Source organism: Symphalangus syndactylus, chromosome 15, assembly GCF_028878055.3.
Source record: "Symphalangus syndactylus isolate Jambi chromosome 15, NHGRI_mSymSyn1-v2.1_pri, whole genome shotgun sequence".
Lineage (NCBI taxonomy): Eukaryota > Metazoa > Chordata > Mammalia > Primates > Hylobatidae > Symphalangus > Symphalangus syndactylus.
In genome coordinates this window covers 80,249,632-80,271,041 of record NC_072437.2, presented here as the reverse complement: position 1 = coordinate 80,271,041, position 21,410 = coordinate 80,249,632, and the positions used below count along the sequence as shown (strand labels likewise).

Sequence of the window (21,410 nt, the reverse complement as noted above, 5' to 3'; positions counted from 1 at the left end):
ACAAAACGTCCTAATTTGAGATGATGGTCTACCATTTATAGACTTTGTTATAATAATTACATCAATATAGATGGTCAGATACCCATACTTGAGTACAAAAGCTCAGACAAAACTCACTAACATTATTTAATATTGACAAATACGTTAGAGAAAAAAAATCTTAGAACCATTAAGTAATTTTCAAATAGTCTAAGCACTCTCCATCTTAATCTTAATGTCAGACTTAAGAATACCTAGTAAAATATCATGTTACTGTTGGGACAGTGCTAATAAGCACCATGTTGTCTGCCATTATTATGCTGAGATTTCTAGGGGGACACGGGTTGAGTTCATTAGGGGTATACTTGAGTATCTTGGAGAAGAATGTAAGGGTTTTCACAATTTAAAGGAACAAATTCTTTTGATAGTGAATGGCCTTTTTTAATGTATTTAACCTTCCCACTCTCACTAATCTGTATTTTTAAGTTATGGTGGTTTCATTTTCTAAATGAGAGACTTTAAAAAGTATTGAGTGGAAGCTCCCTATTCTGATGGTGCCTCTAACTGTGGGCGGGGAGCTCACTTTTATTTGACTGAACTATATTGTCCCCAGAGTCCAGTCAAAATAGTTTTAAAACTACAAATGTTAATTATATGTTTTTTCTCTTATTTAAGGAAATATCAAAACTCTGATATGTTGGTTAGGCTATATTGTTGGGTAAGATGGTGGTGGGGAAGCATGCTAACTATTATTTATTATAAAGTAAGCCATAATTTAGCCATTTTATTGCTGTTTATTATTTTCTCTCTCTTTTTTTTTTTTTTTTTTTTTTGAGAGAGAGTCTCACTCTGTTGCCCAGGTGGGAGTGCAGTGGTGGGATCTTGGCTCACTGCAAACTCTGCCTCCCGGGTTCAAGTGACTCTCCTGCCTCAATCTTCTGAGTAGTTGGGATTATAGGCACATGCCACCATGCCTGTCTGTTTTGTATTTTTAGGGGAGATGGGGTTTTTTTGTGTTGGCCAGGCTGGTCTTGAACTCCTGACCTCAGGTGATCCGCCTGCCTCAAAATACTTCCTGTTTAAAAAACACTTGATATTGTATTTATAAACTGATTGTGTTTATAAACTAGTAGTAGCCAGTTATTTCTCTGGATTTCCGAGGATTAAATGAATTCTAAGACTTTAAGGATCTTAAACATAGTGATGTGTCACATTAATAGGCTCCATTGCTAAAATATTTATCTTTGATGGGCACCTAATAAACACCCAAGCTATTTGATTAGAGGTGGAAAAGTTAACTTTTTTGTTATAGGAATCTTGGCTCTCATTCTTTATTTCCATACTACTGAATACCTAAATATTGGTGGGGCTGTTTAATTTCTATAAGTTATTTTCTCTTTCTTTCGATTCTACTTAAATAGATCCAATAAATGTATAGCTCCAAATTTAATCCAAGAAGAGATTTTTCTAGATAATAAACTGAGTAATTAGTTTTGAAGTATCTGATCAAGTCATTAAATATATATTTTATGCTCTTCATCAATTTTTGAAAAGAGCTTATGTTTGTATTGCCTTTAAAGTGTGCCATGAGCTTTCCCATGTTATCATGTGAGAATACATATTCAATGAACTCTTAATAAAATAGCCATGTCCATTCTTACTCAAGGCAACAACACAAGCTATATAGTGTGTGTGTAGGGGATGTAAATTAGGTTTTCTCCAAAGGCACAATTTTATTGGCATCAAAAGGACAACATGCTTTCTACAGTTTAAAAGTTCACATTGCAGAAAACTCAACTCTGAGTGTTATAATAGAAAGCACTGAGATTCCTGACAAGCTTTTCAATGAACCTGTAATGAGCTTGAGTGCACCTGCACCTGACCCGTTGTAACTATTTGAGTAGGAGTAGACAAGTAGAAACCCCGGAGAGAAACGACAGAGCATGGGGGTCAAGGACTTGAAAGGATTTGGGCCATGAGGTGAAAACTGGGATGAACCGAATTGATTTATTCAAACTTGAACCATCCCTGAATAATAGTTTTTATCCAAATTAACCCTCAGAAGAAAACCCAGAGCACAACTTTGACCACAGTAGCATGTATGTACTTTCTAAAACTATTAAACAAAGATAGAAATTGGTTCTTTTCCCTCCCATTTAGATTCTTGATAGAAATTGAGAGAAGCAAACTCTTTCCCACTCATCATCTCTGGTTGACTCACACTGCTGTGGACATAGGCAAGTTGAGGACACTCCTATAGTATCAAAGAGTGCTCAACCACTCTGATGTCCTGTTAGTAACTGATGCTCAAAAGTGAATCACAGTATCTTATGTCTTCATGACAAGGCATCAGTCTTCGCAGGGTTTGAGTGAATTGAGAGCAATTGCCAGTGAGCTGTTTTGCAGTCTGCACTCGTCATCCATGTTGTTTTTAGGGGTGAAGAACGTGCGCCACGAAGATTTGTTTCATTCAGTAACTACATTATCAGGCCACACTCCATAAAGGCTGTGTTCTAGGCCCCGGGAATAGGGCAAAACATGGCAGAAGGGTCCCTCACCATGTGGAAATTATAATCTGGAGGAGAGAAATGTAAGTCAACCATCAAAGGCACTGTTATTTCGGATGGTGATGTGTACTGTGAGGACCATATCACAAGGTGATGTTAAGGAAGAAATTGAAGGTGACAGGTTACTTAGGAAGGCCTCACTGCAGAGGTGACATCAAAGGACAAGGAACAACCAGCCACAGAGAGACTGGGGGCAGACGGATGGACTTAGATGGCCTACAAACAGGGCAGGAGCAAGTGCAGAGGCTCTAAAGTACAAATGAGCTTGGACTGTTTGAGTCCCAAGTGATGGGATTTTTTTTTTTTTTTTTTTTTTGAGACAGAGTTTTGCTCTGTCGCCCAGGCTGGAGTGCAGTGACATCATCTCCACTCACTACAACCTCCGCCTCCCAGTTTCAAGCGATTCTCCTGCCTCAGCCTCCTGAGTAGCTGGAACTATAGGTGCCCACCACCATGCCGGGCTAATTTTTGTATTTTTAGTAGAGATGGGGATTTGCCAGTTTGGCCAGGCTGGTCTCCTGACCTCAAGTGATGCACCGGCCTCAGCCTCCCAAAGCGCTGGGATTACAGGCATGAGCCATCACACCTCACCCCATGTGATGGGATTATAGTGAGTGAAGAAGAGAATGATACTCAGTGAGGGAGGAAAGGTAGGCAGGAGCAAGATAACACAACATTTTATAAGCCAGTTTTATTCTAAGACCAATGGGAAGTCATGGGAGAATTTTAAGCAAAAGGAAGACATTTCTTTCATAATCTAGTAAGGTTGTTGTATGGGGACTAGATTACGGAAGGTGGGAGTGAAAGCACTAGCAAGGTGAAGATATAGTAATTTGAACTAGAATGGTATCCATGGAAAGAAATGAGTGAATTTAGGTTGTGTTCAGGAGGTAGAGCAAACAAGCCTTGTAGTGGTTTGGATGTGGGGTGGAGGATGCTGAGTGAAAGCCCATCTTTGTTAATGACAAAAAGACTGGATAAGAACAGCTCCAAGGGGGAGAGGGGAGGGACAGCATTAGGAGATATACCTAATGCTAAATGACGAGTTAATGGGTGCAGCACACCAACGTGGCACATGGATACATATGTAACAAACCTGCACATTGTGCACATGTACCCTAAAACCTAAAGTATAATTAAAAAAAAAAAAAAAAAAAAAGAACAGCTCCAAGCATGCAGGCAGTCCAGGATACCAGTGGTTGTGTTGTTTAATGGGGAGCAGGGTCACTTTCCTTTTCTTGATAGTTGAGTCTCCAGCGAAGTAGGATACTATTCTATCTGCATGCTGAGAGATTCAGAGAAGGTGACTTAAACATGGAGCTTGGCAGTGAAGCAGGCTGACTAGAATATGGCGCTTGGGTAGGTTTTATGGTAAGACGGGAAAGAAGCTTTATAATAGCTGAGGTGGAACCACAGCCCGATGGGACCTAAAGTTGTTGAGAGACAGCAACTGAGCCCACACATGGCTGGCATCTTAGCTAGCACTGAGCAAGCGCAGATAGCCAGAACCCCCCTCCAGCTTTTGACTTTGCCACCCAGCCTTTATTTGCCTCAAAGTTCCCAAATCTCCCACAGTCACTGGCCTGTAGCCACTCACCATGACCACATTCTGCTAATCTTCATGACTGAATAAGAGGCTCATGTGACTGGTTCCTGCCTCCCTTCCTTCCATAAATGTATATTTGCTGCTATGCACCAGGCATTGTATTTCTGCTTCCAAGAAGCTTATAGTCTTATTTCTGCACTTCCTAAATAATCTGTTGATATCATAGGGTACCTATTGCAGTGCCATTTCTTCAGCTTCCAAGTCCCTGCCTCTATTCAGCCATACGTGGGCAACTCAGAGCACGACGTTACCTGTGATTTATTATTTTAAATTAAAAAATTGTAATATGAAACACAGGTCCATAAAACAGATATTTATAGTGATTAATGATAACGTGAACAACCAGGTAGCAAGCTCCAGAAATAGAATAATACAAGCATCACCCTACTACCTTCCGTTTCTGCTTTTCATGTGTGGGGTTTACTTTAGCAAGACTGGCAGTGGAGTGCAGGGAATATGGGAAGGACATCTATCGTGCAACAATAATGCCATAGAGCTATCTTTGGTTCTTCTTCATGTTTTGGTTTATGCTGAGGCTTCTGTCTTTCTCCAGCCTCTGAGGTTCATAGCTGGCATGATTCTGAGGGCTGTAGTTTCTTTCTTGAACTAGGGTCTTGCTGAACTGGCAGGAGATGAGTGCCTGAAACTCTCAGGTTAAGAATTCGTACCCCCTTTGGCTTGAGCCAAGATTGTTACCAGCTCCAGTAAAGAGGGGTTAACAGCATGTCATATGGTTAGTGTGAAGAGAAGTTTCTATGGATTTCTTCTAAGCTGAAGCCAGGAAGCTATCCCCATGGTCAGTTCATACAACACATTAGGTTCTCAGAAATCTCTCAGCCCTGCAGCAGGTTTTCTACTCACACACATTTTTCATTGTTTTAAAGGGTAAATAATGCTTTTCTGGACCGACTCCAAGGCAAAAGTCAACCAGGTGGCCTCGAGCAATCTGGAGGCTGTTGGAATATGAATAGCGGTAACAGCTGGGTGAGTTTTTTCTTTTCTCTTAAAAAAATCATCTTTCAATGTTGAAGAATAAAAACGATGAGAATTTTTAATATATGTTTTGGCCTCTTCTCCCCAGATATTATGTTTTTGTTGTTGTGCTGTTCGGCAGTGTGATGGGCAGTCAGCCAGGGGGATTACTGCAAATTCCACAATAGCTTCTGCTAGAGGGAGAAAGTCCTGATTTCAGCTCTGGCCAATCACAATACAAAATGACACCTGCCCTTTGTTCTCAGCATCATTGCCTGCACTCTAAGGCTTTTTATCATCCGTTGCCCAGGCCTACAAAAAAACAAATGAATATTTTTTTTTTTTCAGAAAGATTTTAAATGAAATATGGTTATAAAAATAATAAGCATTCTCTAGTAATATATTCTTTCAGTCAAACTAACACATCAAAGAAACCAGTAGTTAATTTTTCACTATGAAATGATTTTTTAAAAACCCTATAGCAAAAGGCACTTTTAAAAAATGAAATGTCCTTACCTATTTCTGTGATGAAAACCTTGCAACTGTGTTGCAATATGTGTTTAATGTATTTTGTGTGCATGATATATTATTGAATGAGCACCAAAGCTTTGGAACATATATAATTGTGAGGTTTGCAATGTGTACAAAATCAAAACTAAAGACCATAGGTCTTACAGTTTAATTGAAGCCCAAGTGCATAAACTACCTTCTCTCTCTCTCACTCACTCCCTTTATATACACACATCAGATAGAAATCTGTAAACTGGTAAAAATACAACAAAATAATCAAGTGCTTGCTCACCTAGAAAGTCTAGAGAAGATCTTCCTTTAATAAATACTTGACAGACAAAAGGTCATGTTTGAGAAGTGAATCTGTTAGAAATCTTATAGCATGTATCTTTGAAAGACATCTAGTAATCTAGTAGTTTACATTGATGAATGGATTTTATAAATGTGTACATACTTAAGATAATTGAACATAAGCAAATTTGCAGAGAATGCTTCCTGGATGTGTCTATTTATCCGTAATATATGCTCATCTGTTACACTCTGGCATTCAGAATAGGGACAGTATGGAACAGAGAAAATAATTGAAATGCAGGATCTTTGCACTGTGTGATACAAAGTACACATACTATCTTGTAACAATACGTGAGTAGGAGTCATGTGGAAAATGGGCCATTGTGAGTTGAAGACATTATCCAAGCTTGTATAACTTAGTTGTGAAACACAATTGGAATTTACGTTTTGGTCAGGGCTTGGGAACACACTGTATGGTTGTCATTTCTTCTCTATGGAACCGCTCTTAAAACTTAGAAAGCACCTATCTGGGACTGAGGGGAAGATGATGGGAGAGCATAAATGGATATCACATAGGCTTCTGCTGAGGATGTGAGGATGTGGCAATCTGGCTCACCAATGACTATTGGCAGGCCTTAGTGAGCCACAAATCTCTGCTTAGACTCCTCCCAGATCAAAGAGAGGAGCATTGTTTCCTCATGATGTAATAGTGAGGACGATTGGGTGAAAGTTTTAGTAGGATGGGCATATCCAAGTCCAAAGGGGTTATCAGTGCTTTCCTTACTTAAAAGAAGCAGCAAGAGAAACCTGGGAAGTTCCTCAGGCTCCCACCTTCACCTCTGTTGACCTCCAGACATCTGCACTTCTGTGCTTGCTTTGCTTTATGATTTATCTTCTCCACCTCCTGGGGGACTTTGTTCTAATAATACTCTCTTCTCTCTACCAAATTGCTGAATGTTCTATCTCAACTAGAACACTTCCATCAGCATATAATATAAATCAACATAAATTCTGTTGATAGCACATTTCCCTCTTGCTACTGCCCTGTTTCTCTGTCTTCCTTCAGAGTAAAACATCAAAAGGTGCCTATCCTTGCTATCTCTAATTACTTTTTTTTTCCTTAAACCCACTGTTATAAGGTTTTAGAATCTACCCATCAAAAAGAATGTTCTTTTCATGGTCACTAAAAATGTCCACATTGCAAAATCTAACGATTATTTCTCAATCTTCATCTTTTGATTGATCGCCATTCTTTGTCATGGTGAATCACTCCCTCTTCTTTGAAACTGTTTCTTTACTTAGCTTCTGGGACACTGTACTCTCCTGGGTTTTCATATACCTCAGTGATAACCCCTTTTCATCCCTGTTTGCTGAATGCCTTGCATCTGCCTGCCCTCTCCACAGTGAAGTGCCTCAGGGATCTACTTTGGACCACTTTCTGAACTGATGTTCACTTAATACCATGATGACCTCATTCATTCTTATGAAATTAGATACTATCTATATGTTCATGACTCCCAAGTTTCTATTTCCAGCCCAGACTCCTTCCTCCAAACTCCAGACTTGTGTACCCAGTTGCCTACCCAACACATCTCTACTTATCCAAGATACGTAATAGACGTTTCAGCCTTAACATGTCTAAAACCTCTTTGATCCCCTTTACCCGAGTGCTCCATCTGCACATTTTCCTGTTTCCATAACAATGCAATCCCTCTCTCACACCCACACAGCTAGCCTTCAACAAATCCTCTTGACTCTTCCTTCCCAATACATCCAATCCAACAGCTTCTCACCACCCTCATCATCATTATCCTACTTCCAGCCTCTCTCAGTGCTCATCCAGATGCTTGCAGTAGTCTCCTAGATGGAGACTTCCACAATTACTTACCTACGGTCTGTTCTTGATACAAGAGTGACAGAAGTAAGATTCTGACTCTGCATACCCCTCCAATAGCTTTCATCACCCCCCAAATCACTTGGAGTAAAAGCCGAAGTCCTTCCAGCAGCCTATCAGGTGCTGCATGATCCAGACTCCTTCTTAGCCCTCTGGCTCTCCTGCTGCTCTCCTTCTTCATTTCTCTCTAGCCACACCAGCTTTCTTGCTGAGAGCACTGGCTGCTCTGTCTACACTGTTCTCCGAAATACCCATATGGTTTGTCCTCCTTCGTTTACTTTCTTGAATTCCACGGTCTCAGTGAGGTTACCTTGGCATCCTAGTTAAAGCTTTTGCCTGTCCTCTCACCCTGGCTCCTGCAGTCCCCTTTCTAGGCTCCCCTCCCTTTTTCTATAGCACTCTTCACCTTCTAACATACTTTTAAAACATAATTTCCTTGTATGTTCTGTTGACTGTTTACTCTTCGCCTTTCCCTGTGGTGATGGATGTTCCACATTCTACAAGGGCGGGGCCACTGGATTGTTGTGTTCACTGGTGCATCTCAGGCATAAAACAATAACTGGAACTTACCGCACACACAAGGAAACAAGTGGTTGTGATTTAACATCACAAACACAACAGAAAGACTTAGAGCCAGATGATATCATATGCTAAAATGATTAGATACTGAATTTCAAATCATGATGTATAAAACATTTGATGAAATAAAAATTGGATTTGAAATAATGAGGAAAAAATAGGAGACAATGAAAGACAACCAAGCAGACTTCAAAAAGAATTAAACCAAAATGCCATTTCTTATAAATTATTTGGCAAAAAAACTCCTAAAATATTGACAATATACTCTGTTGGCAAGGCTGTGGGGAAACGAATACCTTACACATTATTGGTGGGCATGCAAAGTGATACAAACACTATCAACATCAATGTCTTACTGTCTTCCCATTAAACAAAGACCAGGCCTATACATATTAGAGCCAAATTCTATTAAACTTTCAAGGAACAGATTATTTCAAATGTCTAGAAAGTTTTTCTGATTAAAAAGAAGGAAGTATTATCCAAAATGATTAAGCAGGTAAACATGACTTTGAATTAAAATTAGACAAAGACCGCTTCCTTCCTCGTCTGGGAAGTGAGGAGCGCCTCTGCCCGGCCGCCCCGTCTGGGAAGTGAGGAGCGCCTCTGCCCGGCCGCCCCGTCTGGAAAGAAGTGAGGAGCGCCTCTGTCCGGCCGCCCATCGTCTGGGAAGTGAGGAGCACCTCTGCCCGGCCACCCATCATCTGAGAAGTGAGGAGCGCCTCTGCCCGGCCGCCCCGTCTGGGAAGAAGTGAGGAGCGCCTCTGCCCGGCCGCCCCATCTGGGAAGAAGTGAGGAGCGCCTCTGCCCGGCCGCCCCATCTGGGAAGAAGACCAATATGTAAAAACTACATTTCTACACATTAGGAATAAATAAAAAATCTAATAAAAAGATCCAACCAAAGATATGAATGACCCTTTTTTTTTTGAAACTAATACAAAATTGTATGTTTATTTAGAACTATTCATTACAAGTTACAAATTTTAAACAGCTGGAAAATACCACAAACAAAAAATCAGTATTAATACTTTCATGATTACTAACTGCCTAACATACACTCAAATTCCTTTTTCTCTTACATACTCTTTGATTATCTTTTTTTTATTAATTTTTTTTGCACACAAAAACATTTTCTAAAAATACATACAAACAAAAAGATGCATATCAAACATATTAGGAAGGTTGCACATGGGAAGACGGGGAATAGAAATGGGGGGTGGGAATTAAAGAAAATAAATGAGAGAGGGACTTTGTATGGATCAATGATAATAACTCAATCCTCTATTTGACAAAGACGAAGGAGAAGGAAGAGGAAGAAAAAGAAAGTGGGATAAAGGATCAGAAAGGGAGGAAAATAGAAAAAATTAGTGTATGACTCCAGGGTAGACCTGTTTTGTTGTTGCTGGGTTGGTTGGTTGGTTTGTCTGTTGTATTTTTCGTATGTTTCGCCATGTTGGCCAGGCTGGTCTCGAGCTCCTAGTCTCAAGTGATCAACCCGCCTCGGCCTCCCAGAGTGCTGGGACTACAGGCGTGAGCCACTACGTCCAGCCCCCACATTGCTTCTGGCCTCCGTGGTAGACCTCCCAGACGGGCTGGCAGGGCAGAGGCGCTCCCCACATCCCAGGCGGGGCAGCCGGGCAGAGGCGCTCCCCACTTCCCAGATGGGGTGGCCGGGCAGAGGCGCTCCTCACTTCCCAGACGGGGCGGCCGGGCAGAGGCGCTCCTCACATCCCAGATGGGGTGGCCGGGCAGGCACGCTCCTCACTTCTTCCCAGACGGGGTGGCCGGGCAGAGGCGCTCCTCACTTCTTCCCAGACGGGGTGGCCGGGCAGACGCAGTCCTCACTTCCCAGACGGGGCAGCCGGGCAGAGGCGCTCCTCACTTCCCAGACGGGGCGGCCGGGCAGAGGCGCTCCTCACTTCTTCCCAGACGGGGCGGCTGGGCAGAGGCGCTCCTCACTTCTTCCCAGACGGGGTGGCCGGGCAGAGGCGCTCCTCACTTCCCAGACGGGGCGGCTGGGCAGAGGCGCTCCTCACTTCCCAGATGGGGTGGCCGGGCAGAGGCGCTCCTCACTTCTTCCCAGACGGGGCGGCCGGGCAGAGGCGCTCCTCACTTCCCAGATGGGGTGGCTGGGCAGAGGCGCCCCTCACTTCTTCCCAGACGAGGTGGCCGGGCAGAGGCGCTCCTCACTTTCCAGACGGGGCGGCCCGGCAGAGGTGCTCCTCACATCCCAGACAGGGCGGCCGGGCAGAGGTGCTCCTCACTTCTTCCCAGACGGGTTGGTCGGGCAGAGGAGCTCCTCACTTCTTCCCAGACGGGGTGGCCGGGCAGAGGCACTCCTCACTTTCCAGATGCTCCTCACTTCTTCCCAGATGGGGTGGCCGGGCAGAGGCGCTCCTCACTTCCCAGATGGGGCGGCCGGGCAGAGGCGCTCCTCACTTCCTAGACAGGGTGGTGGCTGGGCAGAGGTGCTCCTCACATCCCAGACGATGGGAGGCCAGGCAGAGACACTCCTCACTTCCTAGACGGGGTGGCGGCCGGGCAGAGGCGCTCCTCACATCCCAGACAGGGCGGCTGGGCAGAGGCGCTCCTCACTTCTTCCCAGACGGGGTGGCCGGGCAGAGGAGCTCCTCACTTCTTCCCAGACGGGGTGGCCGGGCCGAGGCCCTCCTCACTTCCCAGATGGGGCGTCCGGGCAGAGGTGCTCCTCGCTTCCCAGATGGGGTGGCCGGGCAGAGACGCTCCTCACTTCTTCCCAGACGGGGTGGCCGGGCAGAGGCGCTCCTCACTTCCCAGACGGGGCGGCCGGGCAGAGGCTCCTCACTTCCTAGACAGGGTGGCGGCCGGGCAGAGGTGCTCCCCACATCCCAGACGATGGGCGGCCAGGCAGAGACACTCCTCACCTCCCAGAGGGGGCGGCGGCCCGGCAGAGGCTGCAATCCCGGCATCCTGGGAGGCCAAGGCAGGCGGCTGGGAGGCGGAGGCTGTAGCCAGCCAAGACCACGCCACTGCACTCCAGCCCGGGCAGCACGGAGCACCGAGTGAGCAAGACTCCGTCTGCAGTCCCAGCACCTCCAGAGGCTGAGGCGGGCAGACCACTCGAGGTCAGGAGCCGGAGACCAGCCTGGCCAACATGGTGAAACCTCGCGTCCGGCCAAAGGAGAAAAACCAGGGAGGGGTTGTGGCGCGCTGGCAATCCCAGGCAGCCCGCAGGCCGGGGCAGGAGAACCACGGGAGCCAGAGGCAGGGAGTCCGCAGCGAGCCGACCACAGTCCAGCCTGGGCCACAGAAGCAAAAGATAGAAAGAGAGGGAGGGAGGGAGGGAGGAAGGAAAGGAAGGGAAGGGAAGGAAGGAAGGAAGGAAGGAAGGAAGGAAGGAAGGAAGGAAGGAAGGAAGGAAGGCCCTTTGTAAAAAATTCTAAAATTAGCTGGGCATGGTGGTTTATGCCTGTAATCCCAGCACGTTGGGAGGCCGAGAAGGGCAGATCACGAGGTCAGGAGATCGAGACCATCCTGGCTAACATGGTGAAACCCTGTATCTACTAAAAATACAAAAAAATTAGCCGGGTGTGGCTCCTGTAGTCCCAGCTACTTGGGAGGCTGAGGCAGGAGAATGGTGTGAACTCGGGAGGTGGAGCTTGCAGTGAGCAGAGATTGCGCCACTGCACTCCAGCCTGGGCGACAGAGCGAGACTCCTTCTCAAAAAAAAAAAAAAAGAAAAAAAAATTCTTAAATTTTGTAGAAAGATGCTGTGGAATAAATAAAAGGAGAGTTATACCTTGTTAATAGATAGGAATAAGCTCTCAAATAAGCTATAGATTCACATAAATTGTAATCAAAGCAAAGAACCGAGAGTAACCAATTCACTCCTAAAGATAAAGAAGTATATATGGGGACTTAATTGTGTATTTAATGTGGTATGCAATTGACACCAGCACACCCAACATTTCTGAATTTTTTATTTTTTTGTATGACAGGCGGGGCAGAGCACATCACTGGGGGAAAACAGACTCTTCAACAAATGCTGTTGGGACAATTGAGTACTTACATGAAATTAGGTCCCAACATAATTCATAAAAAAATTCTAAGTGGATTAAATCTTATAAATAGGAAGGAAGACTTTTACATTTTAGAAAATAAGAGAGGCTGTTTATAAAAAGAGCTGAGAAAGGATCTTGTAAGACCCAAGGTATAAACAACAACAACAAAAAAGATAACTATATCTACATTAAATTTTAAAACATCTGTTCATAAAAGAATATCATACAAAAGTAAGAAGAGAGGCCATAAATTAAACTTTTATTTGGGACATGTTTTGCAAATAACAAGTAGACAAAATTAATATATAGAATTAGCAACTTAAATTATATTAATATATTTGAATTACTATTAAATTAAGGATATGTCACCATTTAAAGACTGATAGATGAGGACAGAGCTTCTCCAAAGAATGAAAGAGGAAAGCTATGCCTCAATTCACAGAGGATTGGAGGAAGTATCGGAATTAGTAAAAAGCCAGAGACAGAGAAAAAAAGGAGGAAGGCAGAAATTATGATAAAACCAAGCCATGGAAAGAAGCAGTGGTTTCTTGAAGTGTCATACAGACACTTAAGCAGTAGGCCCCCAATAAGTGTATATATTTGGTGGATTGATTTTTATTTTTTAATCATTGTTAATTTAAATCAGTCTTCTCATATTTCTTAACATATACATTTATTCTTTAATAATTGCTTTTATATGTGAAAAATACATTTTTTAAATTTTTCTAGGGTTCTCTATTAGTTTTTTTGAGGCATCTAAGGTGGGTCACTTAAAAAAATCCCTTTAAATAATATTTCCTCTGATACAGTAGGTGAGGCTCTTTGGGATGCTGTGGAAACTCTAAATCCTATGTCTTCAAGGGCAGTTAAGCATTTCCTATGACCAATGAGGCAACCTGAGATTTTAATTTCCCAAAGTGTTAGAAGAAACAGTAATAGTGTGTATTCCATACGTAGCGTGGCCCAGCACTGCAGAAGGCTTGATGGAGGTTTCTTGACCCTTTGCACATGGTAGGAGTGGAGACTCATCAATCTATCTCCCTACCTCAAGGTCCTCTTAGAAGTCACCTTTCTGCTGCATAATACAGCGTAACCCTACTTGAGACATTTCCATTTAAATTGCTCTGTTCCACATGTGTTCATCCTATCCTTGCTGTAACTGTGGAGGTGGGTGACAACATTTTCAAACTGTATTATTTGTGACCTCTGTTAGTCTATCTCTAAGAACACAGGCAATAAGACATCACTTGACAAGCCATTACCTTATTGACCAAGACTATTTTGTGAATCAAAGGCAATGACTTGAAAATAAAATCGTTTCAATGGTCATTTAAGTTGTTAATTTTAAAAAATGGTCATTTTAGCTTGATGCATAAGAGTGTTCTTTGCAAGAACTTCATTTTTGACTACAAAGGCTTTGAATTTTATTTTGCTGCTTGCAGTAATTTTTGTTTTCTTTTTCTTCCAGGGTATATGAGAAAATATTGACTCCTATCTGGCCTTCATCAACTGACCTCGAAAAGCCTCATGAGATGCTTTTTCTTAATGTGATTTTGTTCAGCTTCACTGTTTTTACCTTAATTTCAACTGCCCACACACTTGATTGTGCAGTCAGGAGTGAGTGGCTTCTCCTTGTCCTCATTTATGCATGTTTGAAGGAGCTGATTCCTGAACTCATATTTAATCTCTACTGCCAGGGAAATGCTACATTATTTTTCTGATTGGAAGTATAATAATTAGAGTGATGTTGGTAGGGTAGAAAAAGAGGGAGTCACTTGATGCTTTCAGTTTAATCAGAGCTATGGGTGCTACAGGCTTGTCTAAGTGACATATTCTTATCTAATTCTCAGATCAGGTTTTGAAAAGCTTTGGAGGTCTTTCTATATTTTAATCCCTACTTTATGGTACAAATATGTACAAAAGAAAAAATGTCTTATATTCTTTTACACAAATTTATAAATAAATTTTGAACTACTTCTGTATAAATGGGTCATTTTTATTTTTAATGAAAAGTTATTGGGGTTTTCTCTCTTGAAGGGTCTCATTTTAATTCCCCTTTCCAGGCCGTATAGATCAAATATAGTACTGTCATTACTGTTGGCTCTTGTTTTGGTCTTGACTTACTAATAGTGTTACCCTGATTTTCAGAGGGGGACACTTTATCTCCAGAAAGGCCAATGTTTGTATACACATCAGCTAGACACAAATATAGACATCATATGTGGTTTGTACGTGTTTTAGAAACTTGTTTTTTCTTTGCTCTGTGCAATCTATTTCCTATTGCTAGTTCAGTTGGCTTTGTTTTTCACTTCTGTGACCTTGAACCAGTTCTCAGACCCTAGAGTATAAGAGCATTGATTTTCTATGCTGTGTAATCTAGCTTAATCCCTCTGTCCCCTCTGCCTCACCATCCCCCAGCCACCACATTGTATAGCAAAAGCATTGCATTCAATCCTAGAATAAAGGTAAACACAACAAATCATCTTTGCAGCAGGACAACTTATAGTACTTTGCAGCATTAAGAGATCTTTTGTGTTACCGATCACTCTGTTGAAATGAACTTTCCAAATCTCTTTATTCAGGAAAACATGGGGTTTTGAAATTCTTGGGCCAAGCAACATAACTGAGGGGTTCTCAGAGCTAGGCAAGGGTGTGCTAGGAAAGGGCCACATTGGTGGGTGCAGGGTAACAGAGAGCAGATGGTGTCAGGAAGTTTCTCTGGAGTAAATAATGTGGATATTCTTGGTTTCCCTCTCCTCCGCCAGCTGAAGCTGTGTTAGTGCTGTTGACACTAATATAAAACGTTTGGTCCATTTGAAATCCTTATCATTGCCGTATATGGGGGAAACTCAATCCCCCAGCCTGTGTTGGAAACATCACCAAACTGATTGTAAATGTGCGGCTGTAGCAGACATTTTACTGTGGTGTCATGCAGCCATTTTGGCCCTACACCTGCCAGCCTGGCTACCTTACAGTTGTGTTCTGATTTTTGCGTCTATGCTTGGTGTGCCTCACTTGCTGCATTTTCCACCACGCAAACAGGAGTTGATGTAGGAAAAAGGGATGCTTTCTTACTTTGGAAGCTCTCAGGGAAGTTGGTGTCAATTTCTCCTCCACTGCCTGGCCTACCCTGCACTCCCAAAGATTTTGTGCAGATGTGTAGTTTCATTTTTTAAAAATTGTGCAGATATGGAAAATTGTGACTTCATGACCAAAACTATCTAGAATATGTGTGGGGGTGTAAACATCTTGCTTAATAAATTATCTATGTAGGCAGAGGTAACCAGGAAAGAAGCAAGAGTTGCTGCCTAAAGGAGCCCACCATTTTACTTTTCACATTTAATCTGCCACGTTGAGTCAATTGGAATAAAACCTGACTCGCAGGTAACTGGACAGGAAATCCCAAAGTTCCACCATTTCTATGCTTAATTTTAACGTCCCCCCCCTTTTTTTTGGAGAAAATAAAAACTAGAAAATCGTTCCAATGTAAGGTGTTTGTTATAGAAACTTTAGGCAATACAGTTGTGTAATAAAATAATAATAAACTTTTAAACACTTTTATATTTGGATTTACCACTTTTTCGTTTGTGGTTTCTTCTTGGTATTATGTTGATAGATCCTAAAATCTGCAAAGCAACAACCTCTACCCAGTGGCCTATTTTAACAAGACAAAGGATTTCCCCTACTACTGGGTTTAGTTATATTATAGTAGATAGTCAGGCAGACAGGAGCAGGCCAGGAGAGGCCCCCCACCAGGAATGTCAAGCAACCATCAAGTGATGGTCAGCCAAGTTATTTTTGTTGTCTTTCTTTCTTTTTTTTTTGAGACGGAGTCTCACTCTGTTGCCCAGGTTGGAGTACAGTGGCACGACCTTGGCTCACTGCAACCTCTGCCACCTGGGTTCAAGAGATTCTCCTGCCTCAGCCTCCCAAATAGCTGGGATTACAGTCTCCCACCTGCCACCACACCCAGCTAATTTTTGTATTTTTAGTAGAGATGGGGTTTTGCCACGTTGGCCAGGCTGGTCTCAAACTCCTGACCTCAGGTGATCCACCTGCCTCAGCCTCCCAAAGTGCTGGGATTACAGGCATGAGCCACTGCACCCAGCCAGTCAGCCAGTTGTTAAGCTGACTGTCTAAAATAAAAATTGGTTGCAGCCAGTGCCTAGGAAAGGCAGTCTCCCAATAGATAGAAACACCTGAAACTGGTGATCAGCAGCTTCTGTTAAGATCTCAGGATTTGGGCAACAAAGCTCAAGCATGTGCATTAAGAGGCAAAATGGCAGAGTTTAACTGATACATGACCTTCCAGGAACATTCGACTGGTAAGGGAAGAACACCTCAAGTAAGCATATGCACGACTCCAGTAAACACACTGGGCTTGTGGCCCCTCCCAAGTGCTGGCTGGCCACTGTGCGTGCAGACAGCCCACCCCAAGGGAATCATCGACTCCAGAAGACTGCCAACATATAAAACCCCAAGTCAAAGGCCAAACTATGCACCCAATCTCCCAAGTTGCTCACTTGGCCTTCTTCCAAGTTTACTTGACTTCCTTTCATTCCTGCTCTATTTTTTTTTTTTTTTTTTGAGACAGAGTTTCACTCTTGTTGCCCAGGCTGTAGTGCAATGACACGATCTCGGCTCAGCCAACCTCTGCCTCCTGGGTTCCAGTGATTCTCCTGCCTCAGCCTCCCGAATAGCTGGGATTACAGGCATGTGCCACCACACCCGGCTAATTTTGTATTTTTAGTAGAGATGGGGTTTCTCCATGTTGGTCAGGCTGGTCTTGAATTTCTGACCTCAGGTGATCCGCCCGCCTCGGCCTCCCAAAGTGCTGGGATTACAGGCGTGACCCACCATGCCAGGCCTCTAATACTTTTTAATAAACTCTCACTCCTGCTCTAAAACGTGTCTCAGTCTCTCTGCCTTACGGCCCTTGGTTGAATTTCTTCTGACGAGGCAAGAATTGAGGTTGGGGCAACCAGTACGGATTCACTGCTGCTAACAGTTGTAGATAATACAGGTCAGGAGATCTTATTCCTTTCACAGGATAGGCTGAAGAACTCACATTTTTTGTATGTTTTTTGTGTATGTTTTCACACTAGAGACATTTCTTTTGGTCCCTAAATACTTTATGTTCAAAGGAAACATTGAATTTTTTCTTTAGGTTGACTTTTTAAAAATCAAGATAAGAAGCCTACATATTTAATTTGGAGATTCAGTTGTCTTTCAGAAAGTATCTTTAGAAAAATTACATTGTAGTTGTAGTAAGTGTAGACATATTGTAAAGTAAAACCCTTGACATTTATAAAGCCAAAAATTTCAAGTTAAAATTCAAAGTTTTGTGATAACTCTGGCTAAAAACTTCTAATTTTTAAAAACATGTAATCATAAAAACAGTGCCTACAAGCCTAATTTTAAATTTCAGGATATTAAGCAGATAGGTTGTAATTAGCTGGACTTGTTTGTCCAGCTATGAGAGGACGTGTTTGGAAGTGTGGCTGCCAGAGGAAGCAAAAGGAATTGTGTTGGAACTATTAGCAGGTGGAAGAAAATAGAAGGTTGTGGGCTCTTTGTTTTTATTAATAACTCAGTGGACTAGCACATCTAGAAACTAGCTCCATGCTGATGTGCGTGAAATAATACTGGAGCGAAGTATAATAAAAATTACATGTGGAGAAAGAATATGCCTCTCCAGTTACCATGAGGATTGCATAGAGAATAAATACACGTTAGGCATTCCTTCAAGGAAGGGGCTCTGATTTGGAATTCCTCCCTCCCTTTAAAAATATTCCCTTGTTTAACAATAGAGTTTAAAAAGCATCACAGACGATTATCATTTTTTTTCTGCTCACAGAATTACATGCTCAGAAGTGAAGGGTTTTTTTTAAGGCATATAAAGGCAAATGGGAGGCGCATTTTCATGACATTTATTGCCATGTTGTCGTGCCATCTGCTGGGACAGAGGCTACAGGGACAGCTGTACTGCAACACGCACCTCCCCTAGGAAGCTGATTTATTACAACCCCTTTGCTTTGCTGCTCAGCTGCAGGGCATGTGCTCCGAACATTCCTTCTCACCGTCCCTGGAGGACACTGATCACAGCTGAGCTGAAGGAATCGTCGTCAGTCATCGGGGGTGACATTTCGTTCCCTACAAAACCTTACACCAGTGATCAGTACCAGATTATGAACTGATTAGAAATTTCTGTTTTGGAAACCATAGTTGAGCTAAAATGAGTAGAAATTGTGCTTTAGTATGGAGAGAACAGAAACTGATAGGAGAGGGGTATTTGAAATTGGACATTGTGAATTAAGAAAAATCAGAAATCAACATTTAAATATATGTCTATAGTCTGTTTTAAATGTGGCACAATGGAGACACAAAGTTAAGTGGTACAGGTCCTGTCCTCAGGCAATGGGGCAGTCAGAATAGGCAAGGTTATGGTGACCACAATAAGCAGCCCCCACCTCTCCTTGGCTTAGCAATACTTGTTTCTTGCCCATGCTGCACTTCATGCACAGGTCAGCAGAAGCCTCTGCTCACCTTAGTCAAGGACTGAGAAAGGCTCTGTCTGTTCTTATGCTTTCCATACACCAAGAGGAGGAGATGGTGGCAGTATTCTGTGCTATCTCCAGGCAATGCTTTCTCCAGGAAATGACACATGCTACTTCTGTTCACATGTCTTTGGCCAGAACAAATCATGTGGCTATTCTTAATTTTAAAGGTGTGGAAAGGAAAATCCTACAATTTTCTGCAATGTACAAAGGAGGAAGAGAACAAGAACATTTGTAAATAACCCTAATTATCCCCCCAAGGAACACATTCTACAGTTGAAGAAGGAAGACACAGACATATGAAAGCTTAAGATCAAAGACACATGCAAATTCAAAACAATAGCAAAAACCCAGTTCAATTCAAACTATAGTAAGGAACGAATATAGGCCAGGCACTATGCTAGGCACGGAGACTACAATATCGTACAAACCAGCCACTAAAGAACTTTAGTATGAGTTAGACACACACACACACACACACACACGCACGCACACACACACAGAGAGAGAGAGAATGTAGGAAAAATGAGATAGAAACTATGCAAAGCAATGAGATAAGAAACCTAACACGAATGGCTTTTGGTGCCATATCAAGTAGCTTGAACTTTTAAAAGGTTATAAGCAGGGCATGGACCTGATTAGATTTAGCTTTTTATTTTAAATAAATCATGAGTGAACCCAAGAAAGAGATTTCAGGGAGGAAAGCCCAGAAGCAGAGCAATCTGTTAGGAGGCTGGAGGTGATTACCTCAGTTCAAGGTGACCCGTGATGACAGTCCTGAGCTAGAGCAGTGAGAATATGGATGAGGACAAAAGAATGAGCATGTGGAATTCTCAGGATATTAAATCAAGATAAGAAGCCTACGTATTTAATTTGGAGATCCGGTTGTCTTTCAGAAAGTATCTTTAGAAAAATTACATTGTAGTTATAGTAAATGTAGACGTATTTTATAAAGTCAGGACTTTGTAAATGACTAGATATAGATGGAGACTGACGAATAGAAGATGAGTTTCATATTTCTAGCCTGTGTAAATACATTGATGGTGATGTCATAAATACAAAATATGTAGTATTTCAGAGGAAGGGAGATTTGGTGTGGTTAATAAAGAATTTCAAGACTATAGAATAAAATTCCATGAGCTTGGGGACATTGTTTTGTTCAATGCTGTATTCCCAGTTCCTTGAATGGTGCCTAGCACATAGTAGTGATTCAATGAGTATTTGGTAAATGAATGGATTTGATAAAAGAGGAAAATTTTTACAGATGGAAAGAAATAAGTATAGTGGTGGTTGGTGAAGGATTGAGTGCAGGGACATTTAAAGCAGCCACAGTGGTGCAGTGATGGTGGTAAGCATGTGTTTGGGGGACATTGAGAAGGGAGAATGTGCAGGCTAGAGTAACTCCATCTTGTATACTAATCGGCCATGTTGACTTCTGATTAACGCCAGTTCTGAAAAAATGCCTCTAAAATTTCTATTTTATCTACTGTTAAGAGTGTATAATTACCAATAATTCCTGCCCTTAGGTCAAAACAACCTTGATGTTATCGTAAACACATACATCTTCCCCTTAGGCAAATTCCCTATGATTTGTAAGCCCTGGGTCTGTGGGGTAACAGTGCACTGTAGGGATTCACCATTCGCAGCTGCTTGAGATATGGCTTCTGTTCATAAATCCCTATTAAGTATTTCATTCTGAGAATCTGGATTTGTCAGCTTCTTTCTTCAGCTCCTCACCTTCCTTGGCCTTTGGGAGTAGGTTTGTATAGGCCTGCTCACCTCGGAACACACACACACACACACACACACACACTCACACTCACAGAGAGAGAGAGACTAGTGTGGTTGCTGCTCGGAAGTGGGAGACAAGATATAAGAGAGGAGAAACACCCTGCAAGAGAGCTTCTCTCAGTGTTTTGGAATTTGTCCCAGGTAATTGGCCAACCCCAGGTGTGGTAATCAAGGATGGAAAGATTCTTGGGATAAGGATATCATATTAAGCTAATCAGTTATGAATAACCCCAAGCCCCGCCAATAGCAGCTGCTGATACAAACCAAAGGGCTGGCTTTGCCCCTTTACAGGCAAAAAGGCAGTTGGCAATGCCTGTCCTTTAATCCCTGCAGATGGTTAGCAATGCCATGAGCCATAGCATTTTGGAAAAGAAAGGGGAACCACTGCATTTCTGGAAGATATGAGAATGTAGATCTGCCATTCACTAATGTTGAAACCTTGGACAAATCTCTTATCTCCACCTTACCTCATAGGATAGGTTGTAGACAAACTGATGGGATGAATGCTCTTAAAAGGTAAATGGGAATGCAAGGTAGGAGAGTAGCAAGGGAAATACTATATTAGTTTTACATGAAAAGATACTTTCTCAACTCCTCTCTTCATTACTAAAAATGTTGGTCCTTCTT

General features: G+C 42.4%; 1 protein-coding gene across 7 annotated transcripts in view; it reads left to right on the top strand.

Annotated features, from left to right (window-relative positions):
• The window catches only part of EPSTI1 (epithelial stromal interaction 1), a 115,977-nt gene extending 101,556 nt beyond the window's left edge, over nucleotides 1–14,421 (top strand). For 3 of the 7 annotated variants that reach the window (XM_055244869.2, XM_055244867.2, XM_055244870.2), the window contains 2 exons: nucleotides 5,037–5,136; nucleotides 13,904–14,421. In XM_055244869.2, the coding sequence (XP_055100844.2) occupies nucleotides 5,037–5,136; nucleotides 13,904–13,912 (109 nt within the window). In that variant the 3' untranslated portion in view covers nucleotides 13,913–14,421. Of the gene's footprint in view, nucleotides 1–5,036; nucleotides 5,137–8,921; nucleotides 9,299–13,164; nucleotides 13,197–13,903 lie in introns of those variants that run through there. The other 4 variants (XM_063619136.1, XM_063619138.1, XM_063619137.1 and 1 more) reach the window with 2 other exon arrangements.
• The last annotated feature ends 6,989 nt before the right edge of the window (nucleotides 14,422–21,410 follow it).